Source organism: Carcharhinus amblyrhynchos, chromosome 11 (assembly GCF_965287045.1).
Source record: "Carcharhinus amblyrhynchos chromosome 11, sCarAmb.v2.hapA, whole genome shotgun sequence".
Lineage (NCBI taxonomy): Eukaryota > Metazoa > Chordata > Chondrichthyes > Carcharhiniformes > Carcharhinidae > Carcharhinus > Carcharhinus amblyrhynchos.
Window position 1 is genome coordinate 40995302 of NC_137334.1, and position 23724 is coordinate 41019025.

Sequence of the window (23724 nt, forward strand, 5' to 3'; positions counted from 1 at the left end):
GGTCATATACACTGTTACCATGTTATTTCACAAGATTCATCAATTCAGTGTAATCCAAGTACTAGATTTGGATCTTTTAGATGTTATGAAAAGCTTTTGCCATTTTGTATAATATGAATACTTTGGTTTTTTTATCAAAAATTAATTGATATTTTCCCAAAACATTTTAGAATTGCCAGTGGCATTCTTTAAAACATTGGATGAGGAAGTAACTGTCTTCAAAGGACAGCCCCTGTACTTGACCTGTGAGCTGACCAAAGAAAAACCAGTGGTTTGGAAGAAGGATGGTGAACCTCTTGAACCCACATCTGACAGATACACAATTAGCGTCATTGGGCTGCAGCATTCGATTACCATTCCAAGTTCAGATTTTGAGGATGCTGGAGTGTATTCTGTTGAGACTGCTAACATAAGATGTGAGGGAAAAGTTAATGTACAAGGTTAGTATGTACGTCTTCATATATTTGAAGCAGCAGTAAAGGGATTTGAGGATTTGGTTTTAGCTTACATATTTTTGTCCATTGTAGAGATTGTGAGGAAGTGGTTTGTTAAACCTGTTCGGGACCAGCGGGTCAAACAGAAAGAAAATGCCGTTTTTCAATGCGAAATTGCAAAAGACACACCAAATATTAAGTGGTTCAAAGGAGATGAGGAGATTCCAATGGAACCAAATGCAAAAACTGAAATTAAGAAAGTTGGCAAAATTCTTACTCTCACTGTGAAAAATGCAACACCTGAAGATATGGCTGAATACACAGTGGAGGTGGAAGGACAAGCTTCTACAGCCAACCTGTTTGTTGATGGTAGGTATTCTATTACTTGGAGAAATGTGCACTCCTTTGCCCTACCAAGCACTGATGATCAGTATTAGAAATAATTTTAGGTGGGGCACACACCACTTGTTCATATGTTTAATCTCTACTGTCATAATGTTTAGTCACCATTGTAAATCTCTGTCAGGATTTTCTGTTCTTTTCCTACATGGACTAAAGGAATGTAGCAGCAGGCTTTAGTCACAAGTGGCCTTTTGAGCTAGATCCTGAACTTCATAGGTACTGACTTGTAGGTAACACTACAGTCAAGTTACTAGTTTAATAAAATGTTTCCTATGTTGCTTATCATCATGAAATAGAAATCGCTGATAATTTTTTGACATTCCAATTCTAAAATTAAGTAATTTTACAACCAATGGAAAATTTCAACCTTTACCTACACAATTAAACCAAATCCGATCTACCCTAGTCCAGTCTTTTCCAGCAATATCCATGACTCTTTCAATGCCCACAGTCACTTTAACAGTCTCCAATTTTCTAGTGCTAATCATCTTCCCTTCACCATGGACATATATTCTCGCAATATCTCCATCCTCCACCAGAGTAGCTTACATTAACACTGCAATGAAGTTACTGTGAAAATCCCCACACTCTGTTCAGACCAATGCACCTAATCAGCATGTCTTTCAAACTGTGGGAAGAAACCAGAGCATCGGGAGGAAACCCACGCAGACACAGGGAGAACACACAAACTCCACGCGGACAGTGACCCAGGCCAGGCAAATCTGGGATCCTGGCGCTGTGGGGCAGCAGTGTTAACCAGTGTGCCACCATGCCACCCCCTGAAACCCACTGGATCTCACAGCTACCTTGGTCATACTGCCTCATTCCCTGTTTCGATAAGGACAGCATTCTATTTCCCAAGATTCCCTGTCTCAGTTGCACCTGATGATGCAACTTGACATGGTTACCACTTCTATGCCATCAACCTTCATATTCAGTGGATCATCCACTGCTGTTTGCACTACCTCCACTCACCAAACACCTCTATCCTCCTCTCAGCTTTCACCACTTCGCAGGAACCCTACCCTTCATTACATTCCTAATTCTAATTGCAGATTGTTGTTGCCAAGTCTGGTATATGTTTTGCAAAACAAGTGGAAATCATACAAATCAGAAATTCACAATCAAGAAAACTTGTGTAGACTTTTCAAGTCTGCTTTTGATGGTATTACTTGTGATTGGATATTTTCAGCCTGCTATTCTAATGGGAAAATGACATTGAATGTTCTATTTTAGAACGGGAGATAGACATACTTTCAGAATTGCAAAGCGTGGAAGTGTATGAGAAAGAGACAGCCACTTTTGAAACTGAGATCTCTCAAGACGTTCCAGTTGAGTGGAAGCTCAAGGGAGAAATCCTCCGCCCATCACCTGTAAGCTTTTCTTCAAAGCTTGAATCTTTGTCATTAAAAAAGTGGAATTCAAGATTGTAATACTGTTTTGTAAAAATGTACCTAAATTATGATGTTTTTAAAAATTTCAGACCTGTGAAATGAAAGCAGAAGGTGCAAAACGTTTCTTGATCCTTCACGATGTCAAGCTGGACCAAGCTGGTGAAGTTGTCTTCAAGGCACGCAATGCCACATCCATTGCTTACCTAAGAGTTAAAGGTAACTAATAATCCTTAAAGAAAATGTCAGCGCAGTTTTATTTATGATGAAAAAAGATGAGAAATTTTAAAGTAGTTTGTTTTTTGTTTGATTAAAATGTAATTTTGCTTGCAGAAATTGAACTTGACTTTGAGGCACCACTAAAAGATGTGACTGTTCCTGAAAAGCACCAGGCACGATTTGAGTGTGTGCTTAACAAGGAGGTTCCCAAAATTCTGTGGTCAAAAGGTACCGACATTCTTAAGGCTGGTGATAAGTATGATTTAGTTGCTGATGGAAAGAAACACATCCTTGTTATCAATAAGTCAACCTTTGATGACGAAGGAGATTATAGCGCTGAAATTGTGGACAAGAAATCGACTGCAAAGCTCACTGTAACTGGTGAGTCCTTTTAATTAATTACATTTCATAGTTAAACAATTTGCTGATTTAATGTGTTGGTAATATTTAATTGATCTGACCTCAGTTTGGCTTATGGTTTGGTAATGTGATAATGTATTTGTGAAGCCTTACTTAAATATTCTGTTGATGATTTTTACATTGTCTCTAGCTGACTTAACTTTTGTTTTTCTGAAGCACTGAGAAACCTGTATAATTAAAGATGGAGATCCATCATTCAGAATATCACATACGTAGTATCCTTCTTGTGCAACATGAGGCCATTGAGTTTGCACTGACCCTCCAACAGGGCATCTTACCCAGGCCAACCCCTGTAACCCGGCATATTTAGCGTGGCTAATCTACCTAACCTGCACGTCTTGGGACTGTGGAAGGGAACTAGAGCACCCAGAGGAAATTCATGCAGACATGAGGAAAATATGCAACATGCAAACTACATGCATATAGTGACCCAAGGCCAAAATCAAACACGGGTCCCTGGTGCTGTGAGGCAGTAGTGCTAACCACTGCACCACAGTGCTGCCATATTAGATCAAAGCCCAGGACTGATCCGGGTTTGGGGAGTTCCCTTACTCTAATGGCAGGCTAGTTAGGCCACTTAAAAAGTACTATATTAAAGAAAGAACTTGTATTTATTTCATCGCTTTCTTCATAGTTTAGATGTATCAAAGCTCAATGAAATACTTTTGAAGTGTAGCTCCTGTTGGAATGGAGGGAAATAGCAGGGTATAAAAATGTCAATTTCAGTTGATTTATTAGTTACACGATTTTGAACTGTACAGTAACCGATCCATGCATTACTTCATATTTCAGGCATGAGGTTGAAGTTCATTACGCCACTGAAAGATCAGACAGTCAAAGAAGGTAACACAGCTCATTTTGAATTTGAGCTTTCGCATGAAAATCTCCCAGTGACCTGGTACCGGAATGAAGACAAAATTCACCCAAGCAGAACAGTTCTGATCTCCACTGATGGGAAGAAGCATGTATTAGAAATTAAAGAAGCAACTCTTGATGATACATGTCAGATACGAGCAGAAGTTGCTCAACTATCCACAAAAGGACAACTGAATGTCATTGGTAAGAATTTAGTAAAACAATGGTTTGGAATTCTGTTGTGCAGAATGCAATACCAACTGAGGGTGCAGAGAATAAGGCTGAGGGGGCTCAGGCATTGACATGAACAGGAAGTTCATGTCTGACCTCCAGCATTGGGATCAAAGGTCCAAATTATTCTGGCAGTTGAGGGAAGCAAGCCAGCAAAACTGACACCAAACAGCAAGAGGGTAATTTTACTGGTTTAGCACATCCTTATAACTCATTAACATGGAAATTTTTGTGATTGAATAGTAGCTTTAAAATTAACTGTGAACCACATGGGATCACGGGTCTTCAGTTGCCCGGTTGTTTAAACTTGAAAGTGAGCAGGCAGTTTAGTCTATGAGAGGAAGGTGAGCCACTTAGACCCGCCTGCCATTTTCAGAACAAAGAGGAGGCTATGATGCATCACAGGGAAGATGCAGTCATTATAGAGAAGGTGAGAATCTTTGCAAGAATCTGAAGGTCTTTTGAAGAGGATGAGAGTCATTGTGGGGAGGTGAAAGGACATCTCAGGAAGGGAGAAGAGTCACTGTGGGAGGACAAGGGCCATCTCTTGGTGGTGGGGAAGGGAACAAGAGCAGATTAAATTGCCCGCAGGACCTTGGTGACACATTTCAAACACAGGTACCAGGTGTTTCCTGAAGACTAGGGACACAATGAAGGACTTATCTTTGCCAGGGCAGCGTTGCAACATTTGTGGAGTTTTTAGACCTTACCATGGTCTTGGCCTCTCGGTGTTCCTGGAACCCTTAGTGAAGAAGTAGCGGTAGTCTGGAACTTCAAAGGAACAAATGGTAGGAGGCCATTGTAAAGTGACTCAGCCTGTGGTTGGATCAAACAGTAAGAACTGTTAACAGGAAGCCCAAAGTGATGCAGTCAGGTGACAATCATTGCTGCGTTTCACAGTATACAGGCCTTGCCTGAATTATCTTCAAATATCAGAGGAATGATGCCAACAAAAGTTCTGAATGTCTTGGGAAGCCATTATGTACCAGTGCGTCCTGCTACAGAATGATCTGCAGCACCTGGAACTTTGAAGAGACCCAATGCCTGTGACTTTGATGGGCTGGTATCATTAAACTTTTACGCCAATGGCTGTTTCCAGGGTGTCACTGGAGATGTGTGGCATTTATGAGGCAGCTGCTCACCACTGCGTCATCAAAGTGATCAGTTCCCTGTTGAAGAGAGCCAGAGAGTTAGTGCAATATACGACTGAGAAAGAGAGACATGCCAACAATCTGTGGGCTTCAGGACCAGTGCAGGATGTTATCCATCGAATCCATATGGTAATTAGGGCTCCCTGGGAGCAGCCTGTGCTATTTATCACCAGAAGTGGTCCAGCCCATTCACTTGCAAATGGTGTGGGACCCAGAGGAAACAAATCTTCAGCTTTGTGCTTCAGGTTTCCAGAAATTTCACAAGATGCATACATTCCACACCCCAACCAGATGCCACAGATCTTCAAGATCACTACATGCCTACACACATATATAATCACAGAAACAATGCACCATTCCAGCCAAGGAGCATTATAATGAATGCCATTGATCAACAAGAGCAATGGCTGAGTAGACCATTGGCTTGTTAAAAATAAAGTATCTGGACTGCTCTTGCAGGACTCTACAATTGGTATCTCAGTGTGTCTCTGGGATTAATGGCACCTGTGTGCATTGCATAACCTTGCAGCAAAGGGAGGCGGCCTTTGCTGATTCAGGAGCTTGGGGAGTCACACTCCTCATCTGATGATTAAGATGGGGAACAGGGAGCAGAACAGGCAGATCATCAGATTGAAGCTCCTTCACCACGTGCAAAGGCAATGAAAAGACCCACAAGAGAAATCCATGAGCTCCACACTGACACCAGATTCAAGCAGGCAAAATGCTTTGACAAGCCTTCTGCTTTAGATCTTATGCTCATGCGACCTCCAAATGTCCTTCCAACAGCAACCATTATCCATCAAGAAGTAACGTCATTCTTGTCACTCCAACCATGGAGAAGTCAATACTCTGCTTTCACTGATATATACATGCAACTTATTCTGCAAGTACCCATATGGCTAACCAGGGGACAACATTAGCATCATCCAAAATACAGAAATAATGGAAATAAGAATACTTAATCACATGCTATTATAAGCTATCAACATGGTGCATCTACATGTGGTCTCTCATGCTATCATGCGTGCTCTGACTTGGTATCACTTCAATGTCAACAGCTGAGGTGGAGAGAGAATGGTTGTGCTCATTCTTGTTGCTCTCTCTGCTTGTTTCTGCCAAGTTCTGAATTCTCTATAGTGATTCCACTGTGCGATGCCCCATGCCTGCGATGACCTTGGTGACCATCCTTTGATTGCCCGAGCCTAGAAGATCCTGGCAAGCTGAGGGACTCCTGCCTGGATGCTGATGTTTCTTTCATTGCCATGGTTACTGGAGGCGCTAGAGCCAGTGATTGAGGAGCGGCTGCTCACCTTCTGAGAGCCCTGAGAAGAGCTTCTAGGAGAGGGAGCCTGGTGCTTCTCCTTCATCTCTCTGCTTGACAGCAGCTCCCTATCCACTTGAGGAAGAGGGAGACTTCGAGGAATGTCCAGTCATCTCATCCCCCTCTTGCCTGGTCCCTGTTGCAAAGAGCTCATGGCCAATGCAGCAATGACCAGGTCCTGCAATGTCTGCCGGTCCGAGTACATACCCAGCAGCAACTGAATGGTCTGCTGAATCTGACTCTGCCTGATGGTCACAGCCTCTCCATGGAGAAAATCATGCCTGAGACATGGGCAGAATGCTTGGTCAGAATAGACTCCTCCATCATCTGCATATGCCTATACATGGCAGTTCTACTAGATGTTCCTCTGTCTGTTTTTCCATCACCAGAAGGTTTTTATTGCCTGTCACCAGAGACCCATCATCTGCTAGATGCCCTGTTTGGACCTGGCTTCCAACAATCCTCTGACTATCAGGTCCCTCAGCTGTTGAAGCTTCTATCAGCTGTTCAGGCATGTCTGGTATGTTCATTCAGTCTGATTCTGAATGGTTATCACATTCATCGAGGTGAATGTATCTGCACTGATACATGCACCCCTGAGTCTTCAATGTTATCCTCCTCAAAACTGAAGGGACATGAATGACAGAGCAGTTCCCTCCAGAATTCAAAGAACACCAGTGGAGAACACAAAGAATTAGATTCACATTTTGTTCAGGTGTGAAGGGCCAAATGACCTACTCCTGCTCCAATTTTCTGTGTTTTTTATAATCTCACTTCTCATCCCTTTCTGATACATGTCTCCTTTCTGTCCATTGATGGACACCAACTGGAGACTTCTTCTGTCTCTTCAGTCCCATTTCACTGTCTTCTATTGTTCAGCTGCCCTGCTCTCTGTCCAGGCTCATTGTCTCCTCCTGTGCTGATATGTGATCTAATGTTAGCCACTGCTCCACCCACCTTTTTTTGTTCTTTGCTGTGTGTACTATGTTTTCCTGAGGACAGAAGGGGAACAAATCTCTGCCTAATGGACATCTGACCCCCTGATCATCACGCATTCCTCTGGCAAGGTAATGGGGCCTGCTGGTTGTCCATTCTCATGACATTTGGACAACAGTGGAAGCATGAACCTTAAACTTGGCGGCCACAGGCATTCAAGCCTCATCTTGTATCTGATGCTGGGCCTTACACTTCTTTCACCTGTCTTCCTACTCCTTCCTCTCACTGGGGCACATTGCATGTTGCACTCATGAGAGCGATTTTGTTCCAAACATTCAGTGATGCTCACCCTGGAAACATGGAAGAGGTAGTTGACCCTCTTTCTTCATTCACCTTTGTTCATGTGAGCCATGTGCCACTCCCTGCATGATGCTGATCGCTGATGAGGCTAGAAGTCTGAAGCATGAACTTGAGATGCTGTTGCAAGAGAGAAAGTTGAGGCTGAAGGCATTGTCAGGATTCCCTTTTGCCTCTGCTACATTGAAGCTTCTGCCTTGTAGTCACTGTCACTCAGAAACGGTTCCTGGACCCCTGACTCTATCAGCTGGTTGGCGTCTTCCTTCCAGCTCCCATTGCAGAATTGGCTGGGCCTGGACACCATTGCTTTCATTATCCAAAGCCACCATGTAATTATAGTTGGCCAGTTATCCCTGCCAGTAATGACAATGCCACCCACTCCAGGTCTGTCACTGGTTGGCACACTACGATGACTAAATTCTGCCTGATATGTTGTGTACAATCCTCTGTGTAACAGAACAGATAAAGAAATGATTTTAAAAAAGAGGGCATCAGGTATTCCTGATGATTCACTTCTTGAAATGTTTTAACTGTTAACAGGTGTGAGACTCTTTCTCTTCAGGCAGTAAATTAGCTGTTTGTCTCTCATCCACAGAGGCTGATCCTTATTTCACTGTGAAACTCCAAGATTATACAGCTATCGAGAAAGATGAAGTAATTCTCGAATGTGAACTCAGCAAGGACGTGCCTGTAAAATGGATGAAGGATGGCAAGGACATCATAGCTTCAAAGAAAGTTTCAATGAAGGCTGTTGATAAACGCCGTATTGTGACGATCAAAAAAGTTGACAATAAAGACAAGGGTGACTATGAATGTGACTGTGGAACGGACAAGACAAAAGCCACTTTGAATATTGAAGGTATCGAACTTCTGATTGAGTACAAGTAGATTCTTCAACAATTATAAAGTAACATTCTTTCCAGATGTTCAGTTTAAACATCCATTTTTAACATTGTCTGCAGCTCGCATCATCAAGATAGTGCATCCATTGCATGGTGTAGAAATCTTTGAAGGTGAAACTGCGCACTTTGAAGTGGAGATCTCAGAAACAGATGTGCATCCTCAATGGAAGCTGAAGGGCGAAAGTTTGTTTATGTCACCTGTAAGTTGTTTCCTTCATTTATCTCAAAGTTAAGCATTCCTACCTCAATGTTGGAATTATTTGGTAATAAGTGATTTCACTTCAGAATTATGTTAATTTAATTAAACATTATAAAATCAACTTCCTAATAATGTTCAGTAGAACTCAAGGCCCTGAATATTTGTTCCTCAAGAAAGTTTTGGGGTAAATTTTCTACAAATAAACATCAACCTAAAATATCTTGGGTGATTTTGTATTGGCAGCAATGTGAGATTATCGAGGATGGCAAGAAACATCTCCTTACCCTCTACAATTGCAAGCTAAGTGATTCTGGAGAAGTTTTCTTCCAGGCTGCTAATGCTAAGTGCGCAGCTAATCTGAAAGTCAAAGGTAATTTTTAATACATTTGGAAGAATTTGTTACTTTTTTCTGAAATTTGAATAATTGTAATTCAGGCTCGTAATGTAGTACTATTGTTCCATTAATTGTATGTGTGATTTACATATGTTATATCAGCATATTAAAATATATATATAGGTATGTAATACATATTGTATATATCTATTTGAATAATTGGTCATTTTTTACTTCCTGCACTCCCATTCAGAAATTCCACTCACTTTCATTGTACCACTTAATGATGTGAAAGTATATGAGAAAGATGAAGCGAAGTTTGAGTGTGAAGTGTCCAGAGTGCCCAAGACTTTCCGTTGGCTAAAAGGAATTGAGGAGCTTAAACCTGATGAGAAATTTGAAATTCTATCAGATGGGACAAAACATATGTTGACTGTTAAACAGGCTGCATATGATGATGAGGCAAAATATATGTTTGAAGCAGAGGACAAGAGGACAAGTGGCAAACTGATTATCCAAGGCAAGAGAATGGAGCAAAAACAATGTCTGAATTCCTTAGTTAGTTTTCTTGGTGAGACGGCTTGCATTTGATTAAAAATTCCTTTCTTCATAGGCATTCGACTTGAATTTACCAAACCTCTTGAAGACCAGACTGTGAAAGAGCGTGAAAGTGCAGAATTTGTCACTGAACTTTCTCATGACAACATACCGGTTGTGTGGTACAAAAATGACAAACGACTGCATCCAAGTAGGTCCGTGACTATGAAAGATGAGGGTAAAGTCCACTCCATTACATTCAAAGATGTGACTATTGATGATACTTCCCTCATCAAAGTCGAAGCTATGGCTAAAAGTTCGGAGGCCAAGCTTACTGTAATCGGTAGGTATTGCATATGGAAACGTGTGAATGAATTTTGCTCACCAAATTTTGACACATTACATTTGTTGTTTGACTTTTTCTCTAATTTGCCTTTTTTTCTGGTTTTCTTAGAGGGTGACCCATACTTTATAAACAAACTGCAGGATTATACAGCTGTAGAAAAGGATGATGTTATCTTCCAGTGTGAGATCAGTAAATCTGCTGCTCCAGTTAAGTGGTTTAAGGATGGAAAAGAACTGATTCCTTCAAAGAATATTCAGATTAAAACGGATGGGAAGAAGCGTATACTGATTATTAAACGGGCTCAGAAGAGTGACCAGGGACAATATTCATGTGACTGTGGCACTGATAACACATCAGCCAAACTAAACATTGAGGGTAAGAGTTTATTGATAGCATTTAGATACCCAATATCCTTTGCCCTTTGTATCTGTTTATTGTGGTGAGTGAACTTGCATTTTTAGTAAATTAGATGAAATTATTTTTAGTTACTAGTAATGTACTTTTCCAGGAAAATAACATTTGCACGTTATTTTGCTTCAGAACGTGATATTAAGATATTACGTCCACTGTACAGTGTTGAAGTCACAGAAACAGAAACTGCTCGTTTCGAGACTGAAATTTCTGAAGAAGATGTACATGGCAATTGGATGTTGAAGGGGGAGAAATTGCATCCATCTCCTGTAAGTTTTAAACATTAGACAAGCGCTGAGATTTCTCTTGTCTTCTTTCTCTCTTTCTTTCTTGCTGTCTTCCTTCCTTAAAAGTTTTTCTTTTTTTTCCTTAATTTAGGATATTGAGATTAAAAAGGAAGGCACAAAACATTTTCTTACACTGTACAATGTGCACATGGATCAAGCTGGTCAAGTTGAATTCCAGGCTGCCAATGCCAAAACCGATGCCCATTTGAGAGTTAAAGGTAAAGCTGCTGAATATCATAGATTAAGAATGTTAATAGCCAAGAAATATGCACTTCTGAAATTCTTAAGACATTTTGGCATTTTATGAGGGATCTATATTTCTCTGCATGTTATGAATATCCAGAGCAATCTACAATGATGTTTTCCATTATAAACCACTACAGGTTTCCAAAATTATTGACCACCTCAATAAACCCTTGATAAAGGGTTACATTGTTGGCAGCTTAAAGCAGAGAGCTGCCATATTTATTGTTTTGTTATTGAATAATCCCCTTTTTGGCAGCTGCTAAACTGCTGGTGGATGGAATTGGGCAATTGCCAAGCACACAGCTGTTTAACTAAACAGATCTGCCAGTACTCTTGGATGGGTTGTTCCTCAAGTAGAAATTGGGGGGAACGACCACGGTAAGCAGTTTGAGTGTGATGTAGGTCAGGTTTACTGTAAAATTCTTCAGAAAGTAAAATGTCGCGATACAGATTTTGAATTCACCCGTTGTTTTTATGGCCAGGCCTTGGTCATCTGGGTGGTTGAATAGTCACACTCTGTTGGGACAGCTGAAATGCATCTTTCATTTTCTTGAGACTAATGGGCACACCCATCTCTTTTGCATTTAAAGCTCGGGTGATTGGTTTACTTCGGCCCCTCAAGGATGTGACTGTAACCGCTGGAGATTCAGCTACTTTTGAATGTGAACTCTCATACGAAGGAATTGAAGTGCAATGGTTCTTGAAGAACAAGTTACTTGAGCCCAGTGAAAAGGTATGATGAAAAATACTAAAACAAAAATAATATCCATGAGTTACCGTGTGAATGTGCATGGTTGGCTACACTATGCAAAGCAACCTTTGTTTTAGAGTTTAGAAAAAAAACTTGAGCTATTAATGCCTGACTACCGAAACCATGATTTTGCAAACCAAATATCCTTAACGTAAATACCCATGACAAACTTATTCCACTTTCAATTATCTGAACTTTATATTATCTAGAAAAATAAGGCAAGGCTGAACTATAGTTGAAATAAAGCATTAGAAATTTAAACAATGTTAAATTGATGATAATTTCTTAGTATTTTGCAACAGTTGAATTACATCAATATCTTTTCAGGTGTCTGATAATCCCCCATTGTTTTGAAAGTTGGAAAAGATAGTTTGTATGAAACCGTGATTGTTATTTGAACTGGACAGTTGCCTACTTTAAACATGACTTGAATAATCATAAAGTGAATCTATTAATTATATAAAATTCTTATTTTGGATCAGGTTGTTACACGCGCTGAAGGCAGAGTGCACACTTTCACCCTCAGAGACGTCCAGTTGGAGGAGGCTGGTCAAGTCAAACTCACTGCTAAGGACTTCGCAACATCCGCTAAACTTATTGTTAAAGGTGCGTAATGCATTATGCCAATTATTTTCTTTCCAAAATGATATACTCGGCAATGTACTTTAAGACTGATGTGCTGAATTTTCATTTACATCTTTTACAGAGCCACCAGTTGAATTCACTAAACCTCTGGAGGACCAGACAGTTGAAGAAGAAGCCACTGCTATATTGGAATGTGAAGTCTCCAGAGAGAATGCCAATGTTATATGGCTTAAGGATGGAAAAGAAATTCATAAAGGCAAGAAGTATGATATAATTGCTGATGGAAAAGTTAGAAAGCTTATTATCCACGACTGCAAGCCTGAAGATGCCAAAACATATACATGTGATGCCAAAGACTTCAAAACTTCCTGCTTCCTCACTGTGGAACGTAAGTAGAATGGTGTCCAACGTTCATCCTCTCACATTCAGAGTTACATTAATGAAAATGCGTATGTGGCTATTTCTCGACCAGTAAGACTTTGTTTCTTTCACAGCTCCTCGTGTTGAATTTATAAAGCCTCTCACTGATCTTGAGGTGAAAGAAAAAGAAGTGGCCAGATTTGTATGTGAAGTCTCACGTGAAAATGCAAAGGTTTGCTTTTTTGCTTATGTCATTCTATCAGTATTTATTTTTTAAGTTTACTTCTTTGATGAAAATTAAAACGCAATTATTTTAATTTAAACAAACTTATGGGTTAAATAACAATCTCACCTGCTGCGAGACACATATGCTTTCATTTCTTTATCAATTGCAGAGTGAGGTTACAATTAATGAGACTTCATGGTGAAACAGATGTTTTTGTATATGTTCCTGTATAATGGTCTCTTCCACCCTTTCGGGTCTCAAAATTAATAAATTATCAGCATTTCCATTTTTCTTGGGGTTGCATATATGTTCAAGGTCATTTACTAATCCTCATTTTTCCTGCACATGTGCAGGTGGTGAGCGCTAAATTATACATTCTAGACCTGGTAATAGCCCTGGGACACTCCTGAATCCAACCTTCTTGCCAAGTGCCATCAACAAGCTCCCCCCACTCCCCCGCCACCAGTCCAGGCCTTCTTTGCCAGCTCCATCCCGTATACTAACCCCACTCCCATACTGCCTCATCCCAGTACCCCAATTGTCAATTTGCATGTTATATTGCATTTTCAGTACCTTTATAGGAGCCTGGGAATTCCAGGCTTCCCCAAGAGTACAGGATATAATTTCCCTGCTCTTGTAACTACAAGACACTCAGATTTGAATGTGCCTTGCAGTGCTGTCCATCAGTAGCCTGAATGCCCAGATGTTTGTGACAAACAGCACAACCTCAGATTTCTTAGGCCTTATACGCAAATTTAACATTCTGGAATATGTCTCCAAATGTAACTAACCGAACAGAAACCTTCCTTTTTAAGCATATTCTGTCACCAGAATTGCATGATTGTTTCCAGGAGTTTAATCAATCAACATTCATGAAAATTAGAATTTCTATTAGAACTTGTAGTCATATTTGTAAAATTGAGTGTTCACTTTACTCCATGCATTTATAGGTAGATATAAAAAAAGAACCAGTTCAGTAAAGCCATTCAGAGGTGAAAACCAATTTTCCTATTCCACTCTCACAAAATGATGTTAATTCTTAATACTCTCTGAAATGACCTTGCAAGCCTTTTAGCTATAAAACAACCACAACGAAGCAGACCAATAAGGGACAAACAAGAAATATTTGCCTAGACCCAGTCAGTAGGTTAGGCCAAAGCTCAGACAACCCAAGCCATTCAACCCTAGGAAAAGAAAACATTTTGCTGATCTCTGGGAACTGAGTGTTCCTGGGTATGTCTTATCACATTTATTGAAGAGATCTACGTAATAGAGACTACTGGGAGCAGAGGCATAGTTGTAATACTTCTGGATTGGTAATCCACAGTCTTGGACTGATGTTCCAGAGATATGGGGCTGGATTTCCCAAATAGTACATGGTCCCATTTCTGGGACAGGAAACAGTTTCCAAGCCCATGCATCAACCGAGCCACCAGAAACAAGAAACGCACACCCCCTTCCCAGTCCTCCTCAATAACATCTGACAACTTAAGAATTGGAAGAGCTATCTCAATGACTGACCTATGCTACAGAAAGAGGAAATTCAGCTCATCAAGCCCGCATGCCAACAACAATCCCACCCAAACGCTATCCCCATAACCCCACGTATTTACCCTGCTAATCCCCCTGACACTCAGGGTAATTTAGCATGGCCAATCGACATAACCCACGCATCTTTGGACTCTGGGAGGAAACCAGAGCACCCAGAGGAAACCCAAGCAGACACAGGGAAAATGTGCAAAATCCACACAGTCATCCAAGACTGGAATTGAACCCAGGCCCCTTGCACTATGAAGCAGCAGCGCTAACCATCGTGCCACCATGCCACCCATGGTCATTCTCAGAGAATCATACCTTACAGCCAATGTCCGAGACTCCTCCACTATCATCCATGGGCATGTCCTGCCCCACCAACAGAACAGACCCATCAGAGATAACAGCACAGTGGTTTAGAGTCAGGAGGGAGCAGCCCTCAGATCCTCAATATTGACTCCAGATTGAAAGACATCATGGACAAGGAAACCTCTTGCTGATTACCACCTAGTGCCCTCTCTCAACTGAGAGATCAATGCTCCTTGATGTTGAAGATCAATTCAAAGAAGCACTGGGGTTGCAAGTGTACAGGATAAATCTAAAAATGTAACCTAGCCCATATTGTATTTCTTTTCAAATTATATAGCAGCTGATGATTTCCTCAGGGCATGGTGTAGAATTACACAGAATCTACAGCACAGAAACAATCTTACACTGGCGTTCGTATTCCATACAAACCTCCTCTCACCCTGTTTAGTCTATCTAATCCTCATCTCACTAGATCATATCCTACTGTCCTCTTCACCCTAATAAACTTATCTAGTCTCCCTTTAATTGCATCTGTGCCATTCAAGTACTTCACTGTATAAACAGAAAAAGTATCTTCCACACACTGAAGTAGACATATAGGCTTGTGGGTTGTCAGACACGACCACTAATAGTACTACTGCAGATCAATGATTATATTCCACAGGACCTGTCTGGAAGTATTTAGCACCTGGCCACATTCATCTCTGTAACTGCAACAATCTGTGCTCAATGAAAAAATTAACATGACATCTGAGGCGGAATTTTCCCATCCCACCTACCATGGGAATTGGAGTGAGCAGAATAGGACCATGCAAAGGATATTGGGCAGGATGTTCTGGTCTTGGGGTGGACATGGATGGAAAATCCCACCCTTGCTGTTATTTTGTTAAGGAAATTACAGGGACTTGTGTACTTCTGTGTACACCTGTGTCTCTTTCAGGATCAATAATTCATATAGTACCAGCATGTTAGATTCTAACTTCCCATGATTAGATTTGCCAAATGATTCTCTAGTAAATAATCTGTATTTTGAAAACACTGCTTTAAATATTTTGAAAATGTTTCACATGGTGTTTTAAATAAAGGATTTGTTAAATTATCCTGAATAAGGCATTGTGGATTTTCTTTCATTTTAGGTTCGTTGGTTTAAGGACGGTGTTGAAGTGAGAAAAGGCAAGAAGTATGACATTGTTGCTAAAGGCAAGGAGAGGATGCTTATCATTCACAAAAGCAGCTTTGATGATGAAGCTGAATATGAATGTGATGCAAGGACAGCTAAAACCTCAGGATTGCTTACAGTTTTAGGTAATCAATCAGATCAGAGCGGTACATAGTTTTATCTTTCAGGAACATGTTTTAGACATTATTGATCCATTTGTACTGACATATGATGCCATGTTTTGCAGAAGAGGACGCTGTCTTCACAAAGAACCTTACAGATGCAGATGTTACCGAGACAGATAGCATTAAATTAATTTGTGAAGTTTCGAAACCAAATGCTGATGTAAGATGGTATAAGGGAGACACAGAGTTGCCTGAAATTGGTCAATATGAACAACTTACAGATGGCAAAAAGCGCATTTTAGTAATTCAGAACACCAACCTAGATAATTCTGGGGAATATAATTGCAGACTTCCAACTGCTCGGACTTCATGTGAACTGAAAGTTCATGGTATGTATGGTGGTCTATTGTGTTATGAGTTTGTTTAATACGGCCATGTCGTAACTTTATCCAATGTTAATTATCCTCTTGTCTTTATTACAGAATTGGCAGCAGAGTTTATTTCTCGACCACAGAATCTGGAGGTAGTAGAAGGAGACAAAGCAGAGTTTGTCTGTTCGGTATCAAAGGAGACCTACGAAGTGAAATGGCTTAAAGGTGGCAAAGAGCTTGTATCAGATGATAAATATGAAATCGCACCTGATGGCAAAAAGCGAATGCTCATTATAAAGGACTCCATACCAAAAGATGAAGGAACTTATGTTGCCATGATTGGTACCTCAAAAGCACCAGCAGAACTGACAGTTATTGGTAGGTCATGTGAACTAAATTGTATACGTACAAACAGGTTCACAGGAAATAGAAGCATTGCATGTGCACTGTCAAATTACATTGAATGTTGCTGAAAAGACAGACAAGTTACTGAAGCATTTTGTTCATCAAGAATAAATGCAAAAGTGACAAATTTCAAAAAGTCATTTGAAATTTGGCATTCTTGTGTTTGTTCTGATGAGTGCAAAACAAAATGCTTCAGCATTATGTTTCTCTTTTCAGCAATATTCACATTCTGTACTATCAAACAATATATCAAATTATATTACTTTAATTAAATAATTAAAAAGAGAAACCTATAAACAGGTATGTTAACTCCCATCATCTTGCAAAAGCAGGAGCAGTAATGGATTAGGGTGGTGCATGTAATGCTCCATTTGCATGTTGTATCACCTCACACACCCCCCGCCCCCCTCACCCCAAGCTTCCTGCTGGGTGGCTGAGGCATATTGTCTAAATCAAACAGAAGCCATGTTTGTTTTACTAAATCTGCACACTATTTCTTGCAGGGGCTGATTAGCCCAGTTGGCTAGATGGCTAATGTGTGATTCAGAATAATGCCAATGGCACTGGCTTGATTCTCATTCTGCCCGAAGTTGATTTGGGGGACCTGTCTCCTTGTTCCACTCCTGAGAGCGGAAAGCAAACCATGATTGGCAAAAAGTACCAAGAAAATGGGTCAGGTGAAGCACCAGCAGACATGAGCCAATGACTTGCCTTTGGGCAGAGCATACATCTTGACAATTTTCTCTGTAGGACACTGATGCCATTTTAACTGCCTGCTGACAGAGCAATGGATGCTCTATTTAACTTCATTTTGACTTGACAAGCTGCATCGAGATGGCAATTTAAAGCTTGCAAGTCACTGCATGCATCTTGGTGAAATCAGGCCCTGGAAATGGGCACTATCAGATGATCAGACAATAGTCAGCTACCAGATTTTTAAAAGCAGCCCTTGATGTAAAATTCCTGGTGTGTTTCTATTTTCCTGACGGAACTTAAATAATTCAAGAATGTGAAAATATCAGGTCAAAGGAAGTTAATTTTGAGTTTGAAATGCAATTAAGGGTGATATTAATGCTACATATCCAGGCGTTCTTGGTTCCCTGTCTGAGATTTTTAAGGCGCTGGAATTAGAGGCTAAGGTCAGCAGGGGATTGATTATTAGTCATGATGTGGATGTGCCGGCATTGGACTGGGGTAAACACAGTAAAAAGTCTGACAACACCAGGTTTTAGTCCAACCGATTTATTTGATAGTAAATGCACAAGCTTTCGAGGTTTCCCTCTTCGTCAGGTGAATGGAGAGTTCTGGCCTCAGACAGAGCATATAAAGCACAGATCTAATCAGTAATCTCTAAACTGTCTGTGCTTTATATGCTCTGTCTGAGGCCAGAACTCTCCATTCACCTGACGAAGGGACTAACCCAAAAGCTTGTGCGTTTACTATCAAATAAATCGGTTGGACTAAAACCTGGTGTTGTCAGACTTTTTACATTGATTATTAGCACAGTGCTTTTTTTTGTCTTTCTTGGAGTAGTAAGTTTAATTTCAAGCTTATGAACATTGTAAGTCACCGAGACTAGCCCAAGGCCCCAAGTTAGGAAATGTCACTTCAATTATTGGTGTATCCCACCCCTAATAATAATGTTGAGGGAAAGTTTGCTTTCCCCAAATAGACAACTTCATGCAGAAGTATGTAGACTTCAACTATTTTATTGTTTTGAATAAACTTGTTTCCTTTCTCAGAACGTCTTAGGATAATAACTCCGATCAAAGACCAGCTCGTCACAGAAGGACAAGAAATTGTGTTTAATTGTGAAGTTAACACGGAAGGTGCCAGAGCAAAATGGTTCAGAAATGACGAAACTATCTTTGATAGTCCAAAATATATCATGGTCCAGAAAGACTTGGTCTTTACTCTCAGAGTCAGGGATTCACAAAAGGAGGATCAAGGAACGTACTCAATTGCACTAACAAATAATAGAGCTGAACATGCAAAATGTTCAGCAACATTAGAAGTACAAGGTAAGTGCAATTTCTTGGATGTTAAACAGTTGCACGTACATTATGTTAAGTAAAGTGGCACAAATATTACATAACTCTTCTTCATCTTTGCAGAGGAGGAACTGAAAATCATTGAACCTCTTGAAGATTGTGAAACAATGGAGAAGAAGTCTGTAACTTTCTGCTGCAAAGTGAACCGTGAAAATGCGACACTAAAATGGATGAAAAATGGAGAGGAAATCACACTTGACAAACAATTTGTGTACAAAATTGACAAGAAAAAGCATTCTCTTACAATTAGAAACTGTGCATTCAAAGATGAAGGTGAATACACTGTAATTGCCGGACATGACAAATCAGTTGCTGAACTTCTTATCACAGAAGCACCAGCAGATTTCGTAGAGCATATTCAAGATCAGACTGTCATTGAGTTTGAAGATGCAATCTTTTCATGTCAACTGTCTAAGGAAAAAGCTGCAGTGAAATGGTACAGGAATGGCAGAGAGCTCAGGGAAAGCAAGAAGTATGTTTTGTTCCTTTTTACTTTCATTCATAAGAGTTTCATATATGATATATGCATAATATATAACATATGTATCATTCATAATCTTGTCATGTTGCCAGGTATCAGTTTGAAAAGGATGGTAGTTTGCGCAGACTTATTATAAGGGAATGTCGACCAGAAGATGAATGTGAATATTCCTGTGGTGTTGAAGACAGACGTTCAAGGGCTAGATTGTTTGTTGAAGGCAAGTGCTGATTTAGAAAAACAAGCATACTATGATTTTAATAATTCAGGAAATGTGAGCTAATTATTATTTTTCTCTTTCCAGAAATCCCAGTTGAGATCATTAGGCCGCCACTGGATGTCTTTGAAGCTCCAGAATCAGATGTTATTTTTGAAGCTGAATTGAACAAAGACAAAGTTGAAGTCAAATGGCTCAGGAACAATATGATAATTGTTCAGGGTGATAAACATCAAATGATGAGTGAAGGAAAGATACACCGACTGCAGGTTTGTGACATCAGACCACGTGACCAGGGTGAATACAGATTCATTGCCAAGGATAAAGATGCAAGAGCTAAACTGGAACTTGCAGGTAAGTTAGTTTAAATTCTTTGAGCATTCTTGAGACATATTTTCTATCACTAGGAGCTGTGCTGAGAATTTGACATATTCGCAACTTGTGAATCTTTTCATTGTAGCGGTACCAGTAATCAAGCTGACAGATCTCAACCTTGTGATCGATGCTGGAAAGCCGTTCACGATGACACTGCCATATGATGCTTACCCACGTGGTGAAGCTGAATGGTTCAAGGAAGACACTGCTACTGCTGAGTATGTCAGTCTGCCCAAACGGAACATTGACACAACTGCAGAAATCACTAATTATAGACTTTTTGATCCAAAGAGAACTGACAGAGGAAGATACAAGATTGTGATTCAGAATAAACATGGAAAGGGTGAAGCATTTATAAATTTGGATGTTATTGGTAAGTATTCTTTGTTACACATATGTTTTATCACTGTGTTATTGTGAAAACTATTCTTAAATTTTTTTCTAAAATGTGCTTCCTGAAACAATATCACCTTTCCGAATTTACAGATGTGCCTGGCCCAGTCAAGAATTTGAATGTAGTAGACACTTGCGATGGTGAGGTCAGCCTTGCTTGGGATGAACCTGACACTGATGGTGGTAGCAAAATCCTTGGCTATGTAGTAGAACGACGTGATGTGTTGCGCAAAACATGGACCTTAGTTACTGATCGTGCTGACAACACTGAATTTACCGTGACTGGTCTCCAAAAAGGAGTAGAGTATCTATTCCGTGTCAGTGCAAGGAACAGAATAGGCACAGGTGAACCTGTGGAAACTGATAAACCTGTTGAAGCTAAGAATAAGTTTAGTAAGTATCAGATTGTCTTCATTCACTAATTTAAGCTCTGAAATCCAATTCATTGCTATGGGTCAGTGTCAGAAAATAAGAATATTACTACCTTTTTCCACCAGGTGTACCTGATGCACCACTGAACGTCCAAGTGAAAAACGTGAACAAATTTGGTGCCACCATTACATGGGAACCACCAGAATATGATGGTGGATCAGAAATCACAAACTATGTTATTGAGTTACGTGACAGGACCTCTGTCAAATGGGAACCAGCCATGACAACCAGAGCAGATGAACTCACCGCTCAGCTGAATGATGTAGTAGAAAACAGAGAGTATATATTCCGTGTCAGAGCAGAAAACAAAGCCGGTGTAGGAAAGCCCAGCGCAGTTTCACATCCTGTGAAGATCATGGATCCAATATGTTAGTATCAGATCAGAAATATGTGTAGTAAATGTTCTTCAATTTTTATGTTTGTACGTTCCCTCATATGATTTCTCCTTTTTTTCAGACAAGCCAAGTCCACCTATTGAATTTGCTCATTCAAAGCAAACCAAAGAATCTGTGCAGTTGAAATGGGAACCTCCTCTAAAGGATGGTGGAAGTCCAATACAGGGCTACATTGTTGAATTATGTGAAGAGGGCACGGATAAATGGAAACCCTGCAATATAAGACTTATTCCTGAAACAACTTTCAAGGTTATTATCTCTCATGTAATTAATTTGTTAAGAATACCCCTGATGACCTAATAAGAGCTAGAGGCAACTGCTTTCCTAATGGTTATTTTAGAGGTGCAATTCACCCACAATCCATCACCAAGTCACAGTTTAATTGTCAGCTGATGGTAATAGTCCCTGGGCAGCTGATTTTCCTGGACCTGTGATGTGCTCGGTGAGATTCATGAAATAGTGTTTCAAGTAGGAGGTGTTAGTCAGCATTAAGTTTCATTCACAACTTCAGTGCAGATTTTTTGTGAATGGATTTGCAAATTTGGTACATGGTATCTGTACCATTCAATGCAGCATTGGACTAACTGATGGGTCACATGTTTAGGGGACATCAAGGACATGCTTTCTCTTCACATGATTGTGCGTAGGAACTCAGCCAGAGAATATGTGCTTTGTTGCTAGGTCATATGGAGAGTTTAAAAATCAATGGTTTTAAGTTTATTTATCATTGTCACAAGTAGGCTTACATTAATACTGCAATGAAGTTACTGTGAAAATTCCCCAGTTGCTACACTCCAGCATCTGTTTGGGTACACTGAGGGAGAGATAGCACGGCCAATGCACTTAACCAGCATGTCTTTCGTACTGCGGGAAGAAACTGGAGCACCCAGAAACGCATGCAGACACAGGGAGAATGTGCAGGCTCCACACAGACAGTGACCCAAGCTGGGAATCGAACCTGGGTCCCTGGCACCGTGAGGCAGTAGTGCTAACCACTGGTTCTTGAGTTCTGAGCAATACCATTGATAATCTTGAATCAACCACATGGTACAGGACTGGATTGACAGAAGCCAGACTAGGTAGGGTTGCAGGTTCACAAATATTTGAAGATGAGATTTTTTTGAAATCATTTCTTCAGGAATAAAGATTTACAGGATTTTATGTAGGATAGGATGTAGGTCAGAAAATTCTGGAAGAACTGAGGTTTATCAAGGATGGACTTCAGGGAATTAGTGAAGAAAGCGTTAGAGAAATGAAGGCTTGAGGTGTTGAAGGATTTCGCAATAATTTTATTACTGATATGGATGATAAGATAGACAAGATAGAAATTAGACTCTATACTCTATCTGGGAGTGAGTGGATGAAGAGACAGACAGAGAACTGGATATTGATAACTTCTGAAGAGAAAATGGAGATAGATGGTGGAGAGACTGGAGGGGCTGATTGTGGACAAGTCCCCAGGACCGGATGGAATGCATCCGAGGGTTCTGAAAGAAATGGCGGAGGTGATAGTGGATGCCTTGGTGGTTATTTTCCAGACGTCGCTGGATTCCGGGGAAGTGCCGGAAGATTGGAAAACGGCTAATGTTACGCCGTTGTTTAAGAAGGGTGCCAGGCAAAAGGCGGGGAATTATAGGCCGGTTAGTTTAACGTCTGTGGTAGGTAAAATGTTAGAATCCATCATTAAGCAGGAAATTGCGAGGCATCTTGAAGGGAATTGCTTGATAGGGCGGACGCAACACGGTTTCATTAAAGGGAAGTCGTGTCTGACAAATTTACTGGAGTTCTATGAGGATGTGTCTAGGGCAGTGGATAGAGGAGAGCCGGTGGATGTGGTCTTTCTGGATTTTCAGAAGGCGTTTGACAAGGTACCTCACAAGAGGTTATTGCAGAAGGTCAGGGGACATGGAGTTGGGGGTAGGGTGTTAGCGTGGATAGAGGATTGGTTGTCAAATAGGAGGCAGAGAGTGGGGGTCAATGGGTGCTATTCGGATTGGCGGATGGTGACTAGTGGGGTGCCCCAGGGGTCGGTGCTGGGGCCTCAGCTATTTACCATTTATATAGATGATCTGGAGGAGGGAACCGAGTGCAGGGTGTCGAAATTTGCTGATGACACCAAGATTGGGGGAACGGCAAATTGTGCGGAGGGTGTGGAGAGTCTGCAGAAGGATCTAGATAGGCTGGGCGAATGGGCCAGGAAATGGCAAATGGAATTTAATGTTGGCAAGTGTGAGGTGGTCCACTTTGGTAGGAAGAATGGTAGGAAGGACTATTACTTACGTGGCGAAAAACTGCAGCAGGCGACGGTGCAGAGGGACCTCGGGGTCCTTGTGCATGAATCGCAAAAACCCAGCTTGCAGGTGCAGCAGGTGGTCAGGAAGGCGAATGGGATGCTGGCCTTCATAGCGAGGGGGATTGAATATAAAAGTAGGGAGGTCTTGCTGCAGCTGTATAGGGCATTGGTGAGGCCGCAGCTGGAGTACTGTGTGCAGTTTTGGGCGCCGCACCTGCGCAAGGATATTTTGGCCCTGGAGGGAGTGCAGAGGAGGTTTACTAGGCTGATACCGGAGTTGAGGGGAT

General features: G+C 40.8%; 1 protein-coding gene across 1 annotated transcript in view; it reads left to right on the top strand.

The window, feature by feature from the left end:
- Positions 1-23724, top strand: part of ttn.2 (titin, tandem duplicate 2) — a 324032-nt gene that overhangs the window by 198406 nt on the left and 101902 nt on the right. Inside the window, exons 155-183 of the mRNA XM_080198903.1 lie at positions 171-440; positions 528-803; positions 2073-2209; positions 2320-2446; positions 2561-2827; positions 3659-3925; positions 8313-8576; positions 8680-8819; positions 9062-9188; positions 9406-9672; positions 9766-10032; positions 10144-10410; positions 10576-10715; positions 10825-10951; positions 11570-11712; positions 12213-12336; positions 12437-12703; positions 12810-12907; positions 15880-16048; positions 16150-16416; positions 16510-16776; positions 18546-18824; positions 18918-19326; positions 19428-19552; positions 19637-19903; positions 20010-20297; positions 20411-20710; positions 20815-21117; positions 21206-21393. Of these exons, the coding sequence (XP_080055029.1) occupies positions 171-440; positions 528-803; positions 2073-2209; positions 2320-2446; positions 2561-2827; positions 3659-3925; positions 8313-8576; positions 8680-8819; positions 9062-9188; positions 9406-9672; positions 9766-10032; positions 10144-10410; positions 10576-10715; positions 10825-10951; positions 11570-11712; positions 12213-12336; positions 12437-12703; positions 12810-12907; positions 15880-16048; positions 16150-16416; positions 16510-16776; positions 18546-18824; positions 18918-19326; positions 19428-19552; positions 19637-19903; positions 20010-20297; positions 20411-20710; positions 20815-21117; positions 21206-21393 (6437 nt within the window). The remainder of the gene's footprint in view (positions 1-170; positions 441-527; positions 804-2072; positions 2210-2319; positions 2447-2560; positions 2828-3658; positions 3926-8312; positions 8577-8679; positions 8820-9061; positions 9189-9405; positions 9673-9765; positions 10033-10143; positions 10411-10575; positions 10716-10824; positions 10952-11569; positions 11713-12212; positions 12337-12436; positions 12704-12809; positions 12908-15879; positions 16049-16149; positions 16417-16509; positions 16777-18545; positions 18825-18917; positions 19327-19427; positions 19553-19636; positions 19904-20009; positions 20298-20410; positions 20711-20814; positions 21118-21205; positions 21394-23724) is intronic.